Below are 18,589 nucleotides of genomic sequence, written 5' to 3'. Positions count from 1 at the left end.
TCGGCGATGTCATTTACAAAATAGACTCCAACACTCTACTAAGCAAATAGGATGCAGTCTTTCACAGTGCCATCCGCTTTGTCACCAAAGCCCCATATACCACCCACCACTGCGACCTGTATGCTCTCGTTGGCTGGTCCTCGCTACATATTCATCGCCAAACCCAGTTGCTCCAGGTCATCTATAAGTCTTTGCTAGGTCTCCTTCCAGTTCTCTGCTGCCAATGACTGGAACAAATTGCAAAAATCACTGAAGTTGGAGACTTATATCTCCCTCACTAACTTTAAGCATCAGCTGTCAGAGCAGCTTACCGATCGCAGCTAATCAGAAGCTCGTTAAAGCTTTCGTCGATTCCGGAACAAGCATCAGTTGTTCCGGAGCTGGCCAGCTGAGGAGTTCCATCAGTCACTCCTGGGCTGCGGTCGCCTATCCGGACCCGTTTTGCTACCTACGCGGAGCCCCACCGGGCCTTCACGGCTGGACTGTCGACGTTATCTACCCGAAGGAGTTATCCGGCTGGTTCCTCAGTCGCGACATTGCCTGGGCGCCCATCTGCGGCCTGCTAGCCATTAGCTGTCTTATCGGCTGCTATCTGAATAGACAATCGGACAATTTATTTATTTATTTTTATTGTTTTTGTTATTTTTTTTCTTCTTCTTGGGCCTCTAGCTATATCTATTGTTTTTATTTTTGTTGTTGTTGTGTGATTTGGATTAATCCGCTCTACCACACGGAACCCCACTAATCTACTGACGGAACGCAAGAGGTGTCTAATAACAGACGTCCATCCTATGCTAGCTTGCTACCGATGGCCTGGCTAGCTGTCTAAATTGCCGGGACCCCCAACCAACCTCTCCACTCTCCGGACCCTTTTGATCCCTCGACTAAGCATGCCTCTCCTTAATGTCAATATGCCTTGTCCATTGCTGTTCTGGTTAGTGTTTATTTGCTTATTTCACTGTAGAGCCTCTAGTCCTGCTCACCATACCTTATCCAACCTATTAGCACCCTTATTCTACTCCTCCTCTGTTCCTCTGGCGATGTAGAGGTGAATCCAGGCCCTACAGTGCCTAGCTCCACTCCTATTCCCCAGGCGCTCTCTTTTGACGACTTCTGTAACCGTAATAACCTTGGTTTCATGCATGTTAACATTAGAAGCCTCCTCCCTAAGTTTGTTCTATTCACTGCTTTAGCACACTCTGCCAACCCGGATGATCTAGCTGTGTCTGAATCCTGGCTTAGGAAGACTACCAAAAATTCTGAAATTTTAATTCCAAACTACAACCTTTTCAGACAAGATAGAACTGCCAAAGGGGGCGGTGTTGCAATCTACTGCAAAGATAGCCTGCAGAGTTCTGTCCTACTATCCAGGTCTGTACCCAAACAATTTGAACTTCTACTTTTAAAAATCCACCTCTCTAAAAACAAGTCTCTCACCGTGGCAGTCTGCTATAGACCACCCTCTGCCCCCAGCTGTGCTCTGGACACCATATGTGAACTGATTGCCCCCCATCTATCTTCAGAGCTCGTGCTGCTAGGCGACCTAAACTGGAACATGCTTAACACCCCAGCCATCCTACAATCTAAACTTGATGCCCTCAATCTCACACAAATTATCAATGAACCGACGAGATACCTCCCCAAAGCCTTAAACACGGGCACCCTCATAGATATCATCCTAACCAACTTGCCCTCTAAATACACCTCTGCTGTCTTCAACCAAGATCTCAGTGATCACTGCCTCATTGCCTGCATTCGTAATGGGTCAGCGGTCAAACGACCTCCACTCATCACTGTAAAACGCTCCCTGAAACACTTCAGCAAGCAGGCCTTTCTAATCGACCTGGCCGGGGTATCCTGAAAGGATATTGATCTCATCCCGTCAGTAGAGGATGCCTGGATATTTTTTTAAATGCCTTCCTAACCATCTTAAATAAATATGCCCCATTCAAGAAATTTAGAACCAGGAACAGATATAACCCTTGGTTCTCCCCAGACCTGACTGCCCTTAACCAACACAAAAACATCCTATGGCGTTCTGCATTAGCATCGAACAGCCCCCGTGATATGCAGCTGTTCAGGGAAGCTAGAAACCATTATACACAGGCAGTTAGAAAAGCCAAGGCTAGCTTTTTCAAGCAGAAACTCAAAAAAGTTCTGGGACACTGTAAAGTCCATGGAGAATAAGAACACCTCCTCCCAGCTGCCCACTGCACTGAAGATAGGAAACACTGATACCACTGATAAATCCACCATAATTGAGAATTTTAATAAGCATTTTTCTACGGCTGGCCATACTTTCCACCTGGCTACTCCTACCCCGGTCAATAGCACTGCACCCCCCACAGCAACTCGCCCAAGCCTTCCCCATTCCTCCTTCTCCCAAATCCGTTCAGCTGATGTTCTGAAAGAGCTGCAAAATCTGGACCCCTACAAATCAGCCGGGCTAGACAATCTGGACCCTTTCTTTCTAAAATTGTTGCCACCCCTATTACTAGACTGTTCAATCTCTCTTTCGTGTCGTCTGAGATCCCCAAAGATTGGAAAGCAGCTGCGGTCATCCCCCTCTTCAAAGAGGGGGACACTCTTGACCCAAACTGCTACAGACCTATATCTATCCTACCATGCCTTTCTAAGGTCTTCGAAAGCCAAGTCAACAAACAGATTACCGACCATTTCGAATCTCACCATACCTTCTCTGCTATGCAATCTGGTTTCAGAGCTGGTCATGGGTGCACCTCAGCCACGCTCAAGGTCCTAAACGATATCTTAACCGCCATCGATAAGAAACATTACTGTGCAGACGTGTTCATTGATCTGGCCAAGGCTTTCGACTCTGTCAATCACCACATCCTCATCGGCAGACTCGACAGCCTTGGTTTCTCAAATGATTGCCTCGCCTGGTTCACCAACTACTTCCCTGATAGAGTCCAGTGTGTCAAATCGGAGGGTCTGCTGTCCGGACCTCTGGCAGTCTCTATGGGGGTGCCACAAGGTTCAATTCTTGGACCGACTCTCTTCTCTGTATACATCAATGAGGTCGCTCTTGCTGCTGGTGAGTCTCTGATCCACCTCTACGCAGACGACACCATTCTGTATACCTCTGGCCCTTCTTTGGACACTGTGTTAACAACCCTCCAGGCAAGCTTCAATGCCATACAACACTCCTTCCGTGGCCTTCAATTGCTCTTAAATACAAGTAAAACTAAATGCATGCTCTTCAACCGGTCGCTAACCGCACCTGCCCGCCTGTCCAACATCACTACTCTGGACGGCTCTGATTTAGAATACGTGGATAACTACAAATACTTAGGTGTCTGGTTAGACTGTAAACTCTCCTTCCAGACCCATATCAAATATCTCCAATCCGAAGTTAAATCTAGAATTGGCTTCCTATTTCGCAACAAAGCATCCTTCACTCATGCTGCCAAACATACCCTTGTAAAACTGACCATCCTACCAATCCTCGACTTTGGCGATGTCATTTACAAAATAGCCTCCAATACCCTACTCAACAAATTGGATGCAGTTTATCACAGTGCAATCAGTTTTGTCACCAAAGCCCCATATACTACCCACCATTGCGACCTGTACGCTCTCGTTGGCTGGCCCTCGCTTCATACTCATCGCCAAACCCGCTGGCTCCATGTCATCTACAAGACCCTGCTAGGTAAAGTCCCCCCTTATCTCAGCTCGCTGGTCACCATAGCATCTCCCACCTGTAGCACACGCTCCAGCAGGTATATCTCTCTAGTCACCCCCAAAACCAATTCTTTCTTTGGCCGCCTCTACTTCCAGTTCTCTGCTGCCAATGACTTGAACGAACTACAAAAAGCACTGAAACTGGAAACACTTATCTCCCTCCTAGCTTTAAGCACCAACTGTCAGAGCAGCTCACAGATTACTGCACCTGTACATAGCCCACCAATATTTTAGCCCAAACAACTACCTCTTTCCCTACTGTATTTCATTTATTTATTTATTTTGCTCCTTTGCACCCTATTATTTTTATATCTACTTTGCACATTCTTCCATTGCAAAATCTACCATTCCAGTGTTTTACTTGCTATATTGTATTTACTTTGCCACCATGGCCTTTTTTTGCCTTTACCTCCCTTATCTCACCTCATTTGCTCACATCGTATATAGACTTGTTTATGCTGTATTATTGACTGTATGTTTGTTTTACTCCATGTGCAACTCTGTGTCGTTGTATGTGTCAAACTGCTTTGCTTTATCCTGGCCAGGTCGCAATTGTAAATGAGAACTTGTTCTCAACTTGCCTACCTGGTTAAATAAAGGTGAAATAGTTTAATCAACCAGCTAATTATTATAATCAGGTGTGCTAGAGTAGAGTTGGAGTGGAAACCTACAGGACGGTAGCTCTCCGTGGACAGGGTTGGAGAGCCCTGGACTAAATGCTTCAGAGCCTAATGTTGCTGCAATAACTACACTTCAGCTTAATTCACACATCTTTTATAAACTGTTGTTGTTGCTGACATTTAATTCTGACAAACCTGCATGCGGAAAATTGGTAGCTTAGGTGTTCTTCGGTTAGTAGCTATTGAATAGGAGGTGAGCCCCTTGCAGGTGTAGTGATAATGTAATGTCTGTGTCTGTCTGTTTGCAGTGCCCTGCTGCCTGTCCAGCTGGACCACAGGGAAGCCCAGGGCTACCAGGGATAAAGGTGAGGAATCTTAATGACATACACTGAGTGAGTACATACAGTGGCTTGTGAAAGTATTCACCCCCCTTGGCATTTTTCCTATTTTGTCGCCTTACAACCTGGAATTTAAATAGTTGTTTGGGGGGTTGTATCATTTGATTTACACAACATGCCTGACACTTTAAAGATGCAAAATATTTTAATTGTGAAACAAACAAGAAATAATACAAAAAAAGCTGAAAACTTGAGCATGCATAACTACCCCCCCCCCCTCCCCCAAAGTCAATCATTTGTAGAGCCACCTTTTGGAGCAATTACAGCTGCAAGTCTCTTGGGGAATGTGTCCTTAAGCTTGCACATTTAGCCACTGGGGTTTTTGCTTATTCTTCAAGGCAAAACTGCTCCGGCTCCTTGAAGTTGGATGAGTTCCGCTGGTGTACAGCAATCGTACAGCAAGTCATACCACCAATTCTCAATTGGATTGAGGTCTGGGCTTTGACTAGGCCATTTCAACACATTTAAATATTCCCCTTAAACCACTCGAGATTTTCTTTAGCAGTATGCTTAGGGTCATTGTCCTGCTGGAAGGTGAACATCCGTCCCAGTCTCAAATCTCTGGAAGACTGAAACAGGTTTCCCTCAAGAATATCCCTGTATTTAGCACCATCCATCATTCCTTCAATTCTGACCAGTTGCCCAGTCCCTGCAGATGAAAACATCCCCACACCATGATGCTGCCACCCCAATGCTTCACTGTGGGGATGGTATTCTTGGGGTGATGAGAGGTGTTAGGTTTGCGCCAGACATAGCATTTTCCTTGACGGCCAAAAAGCTCAATTTTAGTCTCATCTGACCAGAGTACCTTCTTTCATATGTTTGGGGAGTCTCCCACATGCCTTTTGGTGAACACCGAACGTGGTTGCTTTTTCTTTTCTATAAGCAATGTTTTTTTTCTGGCCATTCTTCTGTAAAGCCCATATCTGTGGTGTGGACGACTTAAAGTGGTCCTATGGACAGATACTCCAATCTCCGCTGTGGAGCTTTGCAGCTCCTTCAGGGTTATCTTTGGTCTCTTTGTTGCCTCTTTGATTAATGCCCTCCTTGCTTGGTCTGGTGGCCCTCTCTTGGCAGGTTTGTTGTGGTGCCATATTCTTTCCATTTTTTTATCATGAATGACGTTCAGTGGGATGTTCAACGTTTCTGATATTTTTCATAACCCAACCCTGATCTGTACTTCTCCACAACTTTGTCCCTGACCTGTTGGTCTTCATGGTGCCGCTTACTTGGCGCGGCCCCTTGCTTAGTGGTGTTGCAGACTCTGGGGCCTTTCAGAACAAGTGTATATATACTGAGATCATGTGACACTTAGATTGCACACGGGTGGACTTTATTTAACTAATTATGTGACTTCTGGAGGTAATTGGTTGCACCATATCTTATTTAGGGGCTTCATAGCAAAGGGGGCATGCACCACTTTTCAGTTGTTTTTTGTATAGTTTTTTGAAATAAGTTGTTGTTTTTTTCATCTCACTTCACCAATTTGGACTATTTTGTGCATGACCATTATATGAAATCCAAATAAAAATCAGTCTAAATTGCAGGTTGTAATACAACAAAATAGGAAAAACGCCAAGGGGGATGAATACTTTTGCAAGGCACTGTACCTGGCTTTGAGCAACATAGCCCTTATCATCATTTACACCATTGTGGTCACTGGTTTTCTCTCAGATACCAGTATCTAATTGAATGGATTGATGTACTGTAGGGCTTTTCCAGATGCTCAAAGCGCTTTACATTTTAGGAGGAAACTCAGCGTGTGAACTACCAATGGTAAGAGCGTCTGATAGTTGTTTGTTGACATTCAGTCTAAACTGGGTTGCTATGTCTTCTCTAGGGCCACAAGGGATTACCAGGTGATGATGGAGCTGCAGGGGAAGCTGGACAAAAGGTATGACAAGCAATCAATTCTCATGTTTAGTGAAGAAGTTTGATGTTTGACAATGTGCTTAAGTACAGTACATTGGGTGGTTAGGATGATTATGCAAGCATACAAATCGCTACATGTGAGTATTTGTTCTTTTCCTATGTTGCTAATCCACAGGGTGAGCCAGGACCATCTGGGGTGCAGGGCCTAACAGGCAAGATGGGAGATGATGTAAGAACCGTACTTGCTCTGGAAGATACAGTTGAAGTCGGAAGTTTACATACACATACATTGGAGTCATTAAAACTAGTTTTTCAACCACTCCTCTAATTTCTTGTCAACAAACTATAGTTTTGGCAAGTCGGTTAGGACATTTACTTTGTGCATGACACAGAAATTTACATAAACTATGTTGACTGTGCCTTTAAACAGCTCGGAAATTTCAGAAAATTATGTCATGGCTTTAGAAGCTTCTGATAGGCTAATTGACATCATTTGAGTCATTTGGAGGTGTTCTTGTGGATGTATTTCAAGGCCTACCTTCAAACGCAGTGCCTCTTTGCTTGACATCATGAGAAAATCAAAAGAAATCAGCCAAAACCGCATAATTTATTTTGTACACCTCCACAAGTCTGGTTAATCCTTGGAAGCAATTTCCAAATGCCTGAAGGTACCACGTTCATCTGAATAAACAATAGTATGCAAGTATAAACACCATGGGACCATGCAGCCGTCATACCGCTCAGGAAGGAGACGTGTTCTGTCTCATAGAGATTAACGTACTTTGGTGCGAAAAGTGCAAATCAGTCCCAGAACAACAGCAAAAGACCTTGTGAAGATGCTGGAGGAAACAGGTACAAAAGTATCTATATCCACAGTAAAACGAGTCCTATATCAACATAACCTGAAAGGCCACTCAGCAAGGAAGAAGCCACTGCCCCCAAAACTGCCATTAAAAAAGCCAGACTACGATTTGCAACTGCACATGGGGACACATATTGTACTTTTTGGAGAAATGTCCTCTGGTCTGATGAAACAAAAATAGAACTGTTTGGCCATAATGACCATCGTTATGTTTGGAGGAAAAAGGGGGATGCTTGCAAGGCGAAGAACACCATCCCCAACGTGAAGCACGGGGGTGGCAGCATCATGTTGTGGGTGTGCTTTGCTGCAGGAGGGACTGGTGCACTTCACAAAATAGATGGCATCATGAGGTAGGAACATTATGGGGATATATTGAAGCAACATCTCAAGACATCAGTCAGGAAGTTAAAGCTTGGTCGCAAATGGGTCTTCTAAATGGACAATGACCCCAAGCATACTTCCAAAGTTGTGGCAAAATGGCTTAAGGACAACAAATCAAGGTATTGGAGTGGCCATCACAAAGCCCTGACCTCATCCAATAGAAAATGTGTGGGCAGAACTGAAAAAGTGTGTATGAGCAAGGAGGCCTACAAGCCTGATTCAGTTACACCAGCTCTGTCAGGAGGAATGGGCCAAAATTCACCCAGCTTACTGTGGGAAGCTTGTGGAAGGCTACCTGAAACATTTGACCCAAGATAAACCGTTTTAAGGCAATGCTACCAAATACTAATTGAGTGTATGTAAACTTCTGACCCACTGGGAATGTGATGAAATAAATAAAAGCTGAAATAAATCATTCTCTACTATTATTCTAACATTTCACATTCTTAAAATAAAGTGGTGATCCTAACTGGCCTAAGACAGGGAGTTTTTTACTAGGATTTTGTCACGCCCTGACCTAAGAGATCCTTATTTATTCTCTGTTTGGTTAGGTCAGGGTGTGACTCGGGTGGGAGAATCTATTTCTATTTCTGTTGTTTTGCCTTGTGTGGTTCCCAATCAGAGGCAGCTGTCTATCGTTGTCTCTGATTGGGGATCATATAAGAGTTGTGATTTTCCGTTTGGGTTTTGTGGGGAGTTATCTTCTGTTTAGCTGTTTTGTTGCCTGACAGAACTGTGCGCTTTCGTTTTTTCTACTTTGTTATTTTGTTGCGGTGTTCAGTTTATTAAAAATCATGAACACCTACCACGCTGCACCTTGGTGTCCTTCTTCAAACCACGAGAGCCGTTACAGATTTAATGTCAGGAATTGTGAAAAACTGAGTTTATATGTATTTGGCTAAGGTGTATGTAAACTTCCAACTTCAACTGTACCAACACATATAGGATGATCTATTCTACCTCACTGTCTGATAATGAAATCCCAAAGTCTCTTGCTTTGTCACTTATATACTTCTGTTTTTCTGTTCCAAGCTGAACATAAATAATGAGCACACCGACATGTTACATAGGATTTCTGCCTTCAGCGCAAAATGTGCATCTTGCGCATTCAAAGATGGTACATAGGATTTCTGCTTCAAGTGGAAATTGCTCATACAACCAGCCATTTATAACTGATGAATGTGTTTGCTGCGCATCACTGTGAATCATATGAAATATAATTCCTTTTAACGTCTGTAATACATTCCAGGGACAAAGAGGTCCAATTGGTTTTCCTGGTACTCTTGGAGAGAAAGGAGACAGGGTAAGGGTTGAAAACCATATTTACTGCAAGTCTTATTGACGTTTTACTCAAGTGTTTAAAGTCTTCAACTCACCATCTGTGTTGTCCGCTCCACTCAGGGTCCCCCTGGTTTCAACGGCATCCCAGGACCCACCGGACCACCGGGATCTCCTGTAAGCACTACTCATTTCATTAACTCAGTCAATTATAACTGCCATTTTCAATGTCCATAGGCGGACTGAAGGACAGACGGTGGTTGACATCACCTAGGGCTGAAGAGTGTTTTCCAAAATGTCTGCCGTTATGTACTGTAGTGACTGACCACTTGTCTTCTTTTAGGGTGTGGAGGGCAGTCGTGGACGTCAGGGTTTGGAGGGAGATAAAGGTGATGATGTGAGTGTTTCCTCTCTTCTACCTCTCGAGGTTTTTCTTTTTGTTTGCCTTAAATTGTTTCATGGTTCATTGCATGTGTGTTTTCTTAGGGAGCGATCGGTCCTCAAGGAGATCAGGGTCCTGTTGGAGCAAAGGGAGACACTGTGAGTAAACAAACAATACAACATAAACAATGACCTTACCAATAAGTTATCAGATGCACATGAGATCCTTTTGTATTGTTAGTTGTATAGTTAGATTTCCATGAATAATTATAACATTTTGCAACATCTTATCTCTTATGAGTGTGATTATGATGCGGAGTGGTGGTGTTGTTGTTGTTGTGATCAGTGATGAACTGTGATTTCAGGGTACTCCTGGGGAAGACGGCATGGATGGACTCCCTGGAGTGGATGGAGCTAAAGTTAGTCTACACTTTATGACTACTATACATATATCGTTGAAATAAAGAGAATGTATCCAGTCTTACAAGATCTGTCAAGAAATCAACCGTTTATCCTATAAACATCCCTGTCATCATTCCAACAGGGAGAGACTGGCGTTCCCGGGACTGTTGGAGTCAGGGGTATCGTCGGAATTCCAGTGAGTGTAATATTAATCTGGGACATTCGTCTTGGAATATTACTCATTTACAAACATCGTTGTAGAATAGATGACCTTACAAGGTTTTGCTGGTATTTAAAAGAAAGCAAAAGCTGTGAAAATCAATAGAGTGGTTCTCTCCCAGTCAAACCATACCGCAGACCAGATGAATAAATAATTTAGAAGCAAACAGCCAAGCGGAAAGAGAATCCAATAAAACCACAACCTTCCCATCATAGTATGTCTGGCTGCAAGGTTATACAGGTCAGGAGACATGGCAGGGAAAACAGAATCAACAACACAACAAGGAAGTAGTCTATCCCCTAATGTCGTAGTGCTTTCAAAAATAACAATATACTGTACGGTATTCTGAGGATATCCTGTGTCGTTTCTCTAGGGGTTACCAGGAAAACAGGGACTAGTTGGAGCTGGAGGTGCCAAGGTGAAGTATGTGTGTGTGTGACTGTGTGACTGCCTGTGACTGTGTGGGTGCAGGCCTGTCTTGGGTACAGTTTCATTCCTTGTGTTTGTCTATTGTAAAATAGTATGTTTTTTGTACAGGGTGATACAGGAGATGACGGACCAGTAGGACCAATCGGAGTTCCTGGGAAGACAGTGAGTATCAAATGTCACACTTCAGGGTTTATGACTGTGGATCCATATTCTACTGACGCTGCTGAAGATGCTTAGTAAGACTGTCGTGGTTGTTTAGGGGGCAACTGGACCAGCAGGAGAAGATGGACAACCAGGAGACAAGGGAGCTTCTGTAAGTTGACCATATGTAACATTTGATTATAGTTCAAATGCTTATAATAATTGGTTATTAAATATACATGCCAGTTGTCATTTCTTATTCATATATTAAACTAGGATTGTCAAGCATACTGCTCTTCAATAACAACCCCTATCTGACGGTAACAATGAGCTGATAGCTAACCTCACATAAACCCACCAGACATATACACCAGAGTATGTATAGTAACATTTAATTTATCCTGCATCACTCTCCTCAGGGTGAGACAGGAAAGCAGGGACCAGTGGGGGTCACAGGTGATACCGGCATCCAGGGTGACAAAGGGGACAAAGGTGACACTGGTGAAAAAGGACTGAAAGGTCACACTGGATATAAGGGAGACCAGGTAAGTTCTGATGTGTAGCTTACTGTTTTGGTAATAGTTGTCCGTTTGTAAATGAAGGGGTTTGAATGACTTCTAATTTCCTGTGCCTTCTAATTTCCTGTGCCTCTAATTTCTTGTTCCTAGGGTCCTATTGGTCCCGTTGGCCCAAAGGGAAGTGAAGTAAGTCTATGGATTCACGTCAATACCATATATCATGCCAATGATGATACAGTATGCGTTAACAAGATAAAGTATCTGTATTGACAATCTTACTGCTGTACACAGGGTGATCCAGGTCTTAGAGGTGATTCTGGAGTCAAGGGAGACCAGGTATATGTTCTACTGAGAGATACATTTGATCTAGCTTTAGTATTCCCCAGTATTTGTAATAACTACAATGGTCCTTCAATCCATTGTTGTTTCTATAGGGTCCTCCTGGTGTTCCCGGAATCAAAGGAGAGGTACAGAACAATGTTACAAATCAATTGATTGACTGGTTGATTGATTGATTGATGGGTGGAATAATTGAATCCGTTATGGTATACAGTTAACATTGAAGTCATGTTGCATTGTCCACTCGCCTCTAGGTTGGAGAGAAGGGCATGAAGGGATACACCGGGGAAGATGGTAGACCAGGGCAGCCAGGTCATGAAGGTTTGACCGGTCCCCAGGGAACCAATGGACTGGAGGGAGAGAGGGGGTTAACTGGATCACCTGGGCCTAGGGGCCTACCTGTAAGTTCCTTCTTCCATGAAGTGAATGGAGACTGTACAACACAAGTAGTAAATAATCCTCTCGAATACTTTTTGGAATGGAGTGACATATAAATGTTCCCGTGTTAATTAATATACTTTTTCCACTTTCAAATCCAATAGGGTCCTAAGGTGAATGATATCAAACTTCGTGAGCTATGCTCAGCAATTGTTGAAGGTACGTGAAGATTGTGTACACACTGTAACATTTGTAGCTCAAGGCAGTCTGCCATGTACAGTAGGGTGCTTTGTCAAATGGACATTTGAATCATTCTCTCCATCTAGAACACTTGGCAGAGTTTAAGAAGGAGGTACTGAAGAAACCAGCAGCGATCGGGGCCCCTGGAATGGCAGGACTGCCGGGCCCTCCAGGTCCCCCGGGCCCAGCAGGGACTGTAGGAGAAGCAGGCCCCAGAGGACTGATGGGAATGAAGGGACCACATGGATACTTTGGGTTACCAGGTACACCTGGAAAACAAGGTAATGGGGAATCATACATCAATAACTTACTAGATAAAAGGTGAAATGTATAAAGAACTGATCATTCAAATGGAATACTTGGACCAACTTGCAAATGCCCATTTCATTGTGTACAGTGGAGAACTAGAAAAGTATAGACTCAAGCTGGCACGCTGGTATAATGGCCTTCTATTTGTCCATTATAGTGTATTTCTATAAATGGTCTACAGCCGTACTAACGGATGCAATGTATTTCTTAATTAAACCTTTTAGAGAAATAGAGCATTTTCTGTCCGACCAGCTCCATTGTGTCCACAGTACTGTAGCTTAGTGCTCTGAAAGGGCTTGCACATCCAGGACTGAATCAGACAACACAGCACTTAAAGCCCTCTCTGCCAAATCCCTTTAATTGCATCCCTGTTGTTCACACACACGCACGCACCCGCACACACACGCACACGCACACGCACACACACACACACACACACACACACACACACACACACACACACACACACACACACACACACACACACACACACACGCAGGCACAGGCATACAGACACCTCCTGTGGGGATAATAGCCCATTTCAGACAGTCAATGTAAAACATGTGAAAGGAAATGTCTTCCTCTTCTCTGTAGGTGACACTGGTGTAAAGGGGGATACTGGACATAAGGGAGAAAAGGGAGTTGGAACACCAGGAAGTCCAGGCGAACCAGGCCCACAAGGTAACACCACTCCTCACTCCATTCTTTTCTTGCCTAAGACCTGAAGACTTTAGCTCTTCAAGTTTATGCGAAGGCTTTATCTCAGCAGGCTAACACAGTCTGGTGTAGCTCAAGAGACCTGGGTGCGAACCCAGTCAGTCACACATTGACATGAGTGGATGTTGTTCAGTACCTGTTTTCATCATCTCCCTAACCCTTTGTCTCTCTCTCAGGTGTGGCTGGCAGCCCTGGCATCGGGAAGGACGGTAAAGATGGACCTCCCGGTAAAGACGGTGTTAATGGTAGCCCAGGTGCCTCTGGTCCCAGGGGAGCTACAGGAGCCCCAGGCTATTGTGACCCCTCAGACTGTATAGGCAGGCCCCCACCTCTCTACATGATGAATGGGGGGAAGAAATCCTCCAGCTACAGGAAGGGGCCGTGAGGAACACAAACAGAAGCTCAGAACACATTCCAGGAACACATTCCATCTCAAGCAGCAGCAAGAGAGACATGAGGTACCCAGTTCCCAGGGGTAATACATGGGAGTCTTTATGTCTCCATCATCGCACCACAGAACCAAAGAAAAACACAACGGGAAACAGAGACAAGGCAAATGTAATTTGGAATACTGTATAGATGCTTTTCAAGCTTCATCTTTTAGACTGATGCATCGTTTTTTTGTAGAGAGAGCTTATCTGATGTTGTGCTTTCTAAGAGAGCTGCTATTGATTTTAAGCTAGCCTTTCAGCTGACGAGTGGCCCATCATGGCCCAAGAGCTGCCCCAAAGACCAATACAAAACTAGACAAACTTATAAAATGACCATATTGTTCAATTCACGCTGTTCAATTTATATCCACAGCTTCAAGCTTTATTCTCTCACTCAACAGACATACTGTATGTTGGGCAGACAAACAGGGCACTATGTTGGTTTTCAAGTAATACAAAGGTAAATGCTGTGCATTTTTCTTCTATGCATGTACTGTTTAATTCATTGTCATCAAAAACGTCCAAAAAACAAAACTGCAAACTTTGCTTTGGAATCATTAATTTTCAATGTTGATCAATAAACAATGACAGAAGAAGTCTTCTACCGTCACGAGCCATAAACCGATATTGGTAGTTCATGTTTTCATTTAGTCATTTGATCATAGGATAATCTATGTTATACAGTATATGTTTTTCCCTGTAATAAACTGATTAGGACTGGAAATATTTCATGTTAGACCGGTGAGTTGTTTTTATGAATGTAAATACAGCTAGCTTTACCTTTAGTGAAGCATTTTAGAACAAACCATTAGTCCATGTTTTATGTTGGTCCTTCGATCCAGGTATAACAGGCATTCACAGAATACCAACATGCTATACAGCTTCAAGACTTTACCATTTAAGAGCTATTTTGTGGCATCACGGTTACCATAGAGAGTTCTGTCTGTTGAAGCTGCTGCAGCCAGGGGACGGACCAAGACCACCAAGAGACCAGTTTGGTCAGTCTTTGTTACAGACATCGCAGGGTCGTCTGGTCCACTGTTGCCTAGTTACTGAGAGAGGAGAGTCAACATCCCATTCTCTGAGTCTATACACCAGAGATTAATTTATTGAGTCAATATGACCTTTATAAGGCTGGCTGTTGGCTGTAACCAGGAGATTGGGCTGCTGCAGGCTGGAACTAGCCTCCCCCTCCTCTTTAACCCCCTTCTCCCTTCCTCAACAGCATCTATTTGTCTTCATAGGTCTAATCATGGATCTACTGGCATCCCATAGAATAGTAGATTGTCCATAAAATACTAACATGCAAAAGTTCCACAATGGATCATCTCAGCAAAATTGAAATTCTAATAAGCAATACAAACTGGTTAGATATTTAGTGCCAATCGTGCTTGCTATGCAAATGATACTGGGAGAAAATGTAAAACTGAGCGATTTCTGTTCATTTTAATGGGTCTGTAGAAGTTGCTATTGACATTCAATAGAAGGCATGGTCTTGTCAAGTGCCTGCAGGGTTTACTGGTAAAGTAGGAAACCTAACAATTGAGAATGAAATTCATACCTGCACACAGGAAGATGACAGTACTCACAAAGGAAAGGAAATGCCTTTTCTATAAAAAGGGATCTGTTCCGGTATTTATTACAACATGATACAGTACATAATATACCTTTCCAATACTTACAAATATACCAGCCAGTAATGAAGGATGTTTTAGCACCAGTTTGTTAGGATAAACAGGCAAGGGTCACCACTGTGAAAGCATTTTTAACATTCCACATATGGTAGGCTACAGGTACTTCAAACTGTAAATCATTTAACAGTATAATGAACAAAAAACCTAAATCAATTGCATACAGTTGGTTGTTTTGAATAATCACAAATGTATATGAAATTAAGAAACAAGCCAAGCAAATAATTATAAAACTAGAACCTTCTGCAATATTTGCTATGCGGAGCACTGGAATCAAACAGATGACATTCTGAGGTTCATATCAATGGGCTAAAAAGCATTTTCCAATTACAAAACCATTATGTTACTGTAGTATAGCTCCTGTGTAATTCTGACACCTAATTCAAAACCAAGTCCACACATCTCCACTGTGATGTGGTGGTAAAGTGTATGCAAGTCATTGAAGAGTGCATCAGCCTCTTTGACTGCTATGGATCATGAGGCATAGTTTGATAGGCTGCAGTACAATACTCAACATATGTTTAGCTATAAATATTCAGGAGAGCTCTTTGGATGTCCTTCAATGAAATGACCTGAGGTGCAGTTGGCCAAGCAGTGCTTTTACGGTGGGTGTTGGCCTGCGTTCTGGAACACTGGGTGTTGGCTTGTGTTCAGGAACACTGTTGGTGTTGGCTTGTGTTCAGGAACACTGTGGGTGTTGGCTTGTATTCAGGAACACTGTTGGTGTTGGCTTGTGTTCTGGAACACTTGGTGTTGGCTTGTGTTCGGGAACACTGTGGGTGTTGGCTTGTGTTCAGGAACACTGTGGATGTTGGCTTGTGTTCAGGAACACTGTGGGTGTTGGCTTGTATTCAGGAACACTGTTGGTGTTGGCTTGTGTTCAGGAACACTGTGGGTGTTGGCTTGTGTTCGGGAACACTGTGGGTGTTGGCTTGTGTTCTGGAACACTTGGTGTTGGCTTGTGTTCGGGAACACTGTGGGTGTTGGCTTGTGTTCTGGAACACTTGGTGTTGGTTTGTGTTCAGGAACACTGTGGGTGTTGGCTTGTGTTCTGGAACACTTGGTGTTGGCTTGTGTTCAGGAACACTGTGGGTGTTGGCTTGTGTTCTGGAACACTGTGGGTGTTGGCTTGTGTTCTGGAACACTGTGGGTGTTGGCTTGTGTTCTGGAACACTGTGGGTGTTGGCTTGTGTTCTGGAACACTGTGGGTGTTGGCTTGTGTTCTGGAACACTGTGGGTGTTCTAGAAATAAATGCTGGATCCAGGCTCACATCCATAAGTAAAGACTAAAAGACAATATATCTATTTGACTTCATTGGTGACCTGATTAACATTTCGTAACCTCAACGTTGATGCGTTACATTTCTTCGCCTTTTTCAAGCCAAAACAATTCCCCTAGAGTGAGCAGTGGGCTATCTATTGTATTTTTTTACTGACTCTCTCTCGCTCGATCAGTCTTGTGAGTTTTAGAGAAGGTATAATTGGTCCGATGGGGGTTGAGTGAGGAACATCCTTCAGACAGAATACTCACTGACCTTAAAAATCAGAATATACAACACAGGGAAGAACGAACTCATTTTGTCAAGCACTTATTAGTTAAAACAATGTCTTTATTTGAGTCAGTGTCCCCGACAGACTAATAAGCAGGAGGAAGAGAACGTGGCGTGAAACCAGGAAACAAGTAACTTTTGAGGAACGACTGGAACAAAGGCTGTGATTTTAGTACCTTCTCTCTCCAGACTTTACAGCCTGACTGTGGAATCACCAGAGACACTTATTGAGAAACGAAAGGGGAAATGTAGTTTTCCTTTTAAAGATTTACATTTCATTTTGAAAGAGTCTTATGGGTTTTGTATACTTGACAGCCTTACATGCATTCATGAGGTTTGATTCCCTTTGGAGGAACAATGAACATCATACAAATAGACAATTAAAGCTTTCACAAATGTTTTTGTTATTGACACAGTATCTTAGTTTGTAATAAGGTTGGAAATTCTAGTAAGATACCCAGATAATCTAAGAGCTCAGTATTCACCCTGACCAGTACTGGTGGCCTGGCTGTCATTGTTCAAGACAATTTCACTATCATAAGCGTACAGGCAAGGCAAAACAAAACAAAGCATGAAGTTTTTCACCTCCATCCACATGCTCATTAAAGATCCTTCCATGAAACTCAGTATTGTTATTTTAGATTGTGCCTTAGTCACCCCCCCCCCCCCCAAGGCTAATCTTCCTTCCCATCAACAAAAACAAAGTAGATAAAATCGTTGACTGGATAATTACCAGTTGACTCCAGAGGAGATGCCTATCTCTGGATCAATGTTGTGGACACTGACAAATGGGCTGACGTTAAATCTAATGCTAAACCCATTCCAGGCTGACGACTGTGTACGCTGAGAGACTGACAACACTATTAAGGCATCATTTGGAGTCAGTTAAATGGCCGTTCTGTAACTGGGGCTCCATCTTGTACCAGACCCAGGTACCGATAGTTTTCGTTTTCTTTGAAATAGTTGTGAGCGTTTGCTTGAGCCTGCCTAAAGTGCTGATAGGCTGGGTTTGCACTTTTGAGGACTATTCCATAGGTTCCATTGTGTGAGGCAAGTTCAAACAAGCGAAAACAAATACTATTTGGACCCAGGCCTGGTTCCGTGCTGCCACATCATATCCCAGTAAACATGACTGTAGTCGGTGGTCTTTTACATGGTCCTTTGAGCCGGATAAGAACAACGGCAGTCCGTCTAAATTGAACAAGTTGTGTAATTCTTGATGATGACATTACCAAATATTAGACGCCCCTCACCCCCCCCCCCCCCACCCCCACCCCCAAAGGCAGCACACTTCTCTCGAGATCCCTCCACACGAGAAGAAACATCGTAATACAAAGAAAAGTTCTTGGTTCATCCTGACACATCCCAGTTCATAAATATCTGGACTTGGGTAGGGTCCTGTAGCTCTCTGGCTGCGTCCGACGTGGCCTCCTATTCCCTTTAGATGTTGCCATATCGGACGCACCTTCTGTGTGTTTCTGTCTCTTTAATTCCCCTTGACGTTCTTGGTGTGGGGTCGTGCTCCCAGGCTGGCATAGTAGGCACACTGGGAGGGGTCACACTGCCCTGGGGGTCCACTGGGGCCTGCCTGACCATGGGGACCAGGGTTCCCTGGTTCTCCCTGAGCTCCAGCCGCCCCGGGCTGCCCGTCCTTACCATAGCCTGGCATACCTGCTGGTCCTGGGGGGTGGAATAGCAAGTGAATGGCAAAGAGTCACAAGGAAGCAACT

General features: G+C 43.7%; 2 protein-coding genes across 4 annotated transcripts in view; one reads left to right on the top strand and one right to left on the bottom strand.

Moving 5' to 3' along the window:
• The window catches only part of LOC135549830 (collagen alpha-1(IX) chain-like), a 42,779-nt gene extending 28,435 nt beyond the window's left edge, over positions 1 to 14,344 (top strand). For both annotated transcript variants that reach the window (XM_064980160.1, XM_064980159.1), the window contains 21 exons: positions 4,631 to 4,687; positions 6,561 to 6,614; positions 6,768 to 6,821; positions 9,085 to 9,138; positions 9,237 to 9,290; positions 9,457 to 9,510; positions 9,600 to 9,653; positions 9,860 to 9,913; positions 10,039 to 10,092; positions 10,490 to 10,534; positions 10,654 to 10,707; positions 10,805 to 10,858; positions 11,106 to 11,231; positions 11,355 to 11,390; positions 11,496 to 11,540; positions 11,639 to 11,671; positions 11,798 to 11,944; positions 12,086 to 12,140; positions 12,248 to 12,442; positions 13,065 to 13,151; positions 13,364 to 14,344. In XM_064980160.1, coding sequence (XP_064836232.1) covers positions 4,631 to 4,687; positions 6,561 to 6,614; positions 6,768 to 6,821; positions 9,085 to 9,138; positions 9,237 to 9,290; positions 9,457 to 9,510; positions 9,600 to 9,653; positions 9,860 to 9,913; positions 10,039 to 10,092; positions 10,490 to 10,534; positions 10,654 to 10,707; positions 10,805 to 10,858; positions 11,106 to 11,231; positions 11,355 to 11,390; positions 11,496 to 11,540; positions 11,639 to 11,671; positions 11,798 to 11,944; positions 12,086 to 12,140; positions 12,248 to 12,442; positions 13,065 to 13,151; positions 13,364 to 13,572 — 1,575 coding nt within the window. In that variant the 3' untranslated portion in view covers positions 13,573 to 14,344. The remainder of the gene's footprint in view (positions 1 to 4,630; positions 4,688 to 6,560; positions 6,615 to 6,767; positions 6,822 to 9,084; positions 9,139 to 9,236; positions 9,291 to 9,456; positions 9,511 to 9,599; positions 9,654 to 9,859; positions 9,914 to 10,038; positions 10,093 to 10,489; positions 10,535 to 10,653; positions 10,708 to 10,804; positions 10,859 to 11,105; positions 11,232 to 11,354; positions 11,391 to 11,495; positions 11,541 to 11,638; positions 11,672 to 11,797; positions 11,945 to 12,085; positions 12,141 to 12,247; positions 12,443 to 13,064; positions 13,152 to 13,363) is intronic.
• A 3,782-nt stretch (positions 14,345 to 18,126) lies between these two features.
• The window catches only part of LOC135549828 (collagen alpha-1(XXII) chain-like), a 62,859-nt gene continuing 62,396 nt past the window's right edge, over positions 18,127 to 18,589 (bottom strand). For both annotated transcript variants that reach the window (XM_064980157.1, XM_064980158.1), the window contains one exon: positions 18,127 to 18,539. In XM_064980157.1, coding sequence (XP_064836229.1) covers positions 18,346 to 18,539 — 194 coding nt within the window. In that variant the 3' untranslated portion in view covers positions 18,127 to 18,345. The remainder of the gene's footprint in view (positions 18,540 to 18,589) is intronic.

Source organism: Oncorhynchus masou, chromosome 12 (assembly GCF_036934945.1).
Source record: "Oncorhynchus masou masou isolate Uvic2021 chromosome 12, UVic_Omas_1.1, whole genome shotgun sequence".
NCBI lineage: Eukaryota > Metazoa > Chordata > Actinopteri > Salmoniformes > Salmonidae > Oncorhynchus > Oncorhynchus masou.
This window is presented reverse-complemented; position numbering and strand designations above follow the sequence as displayed.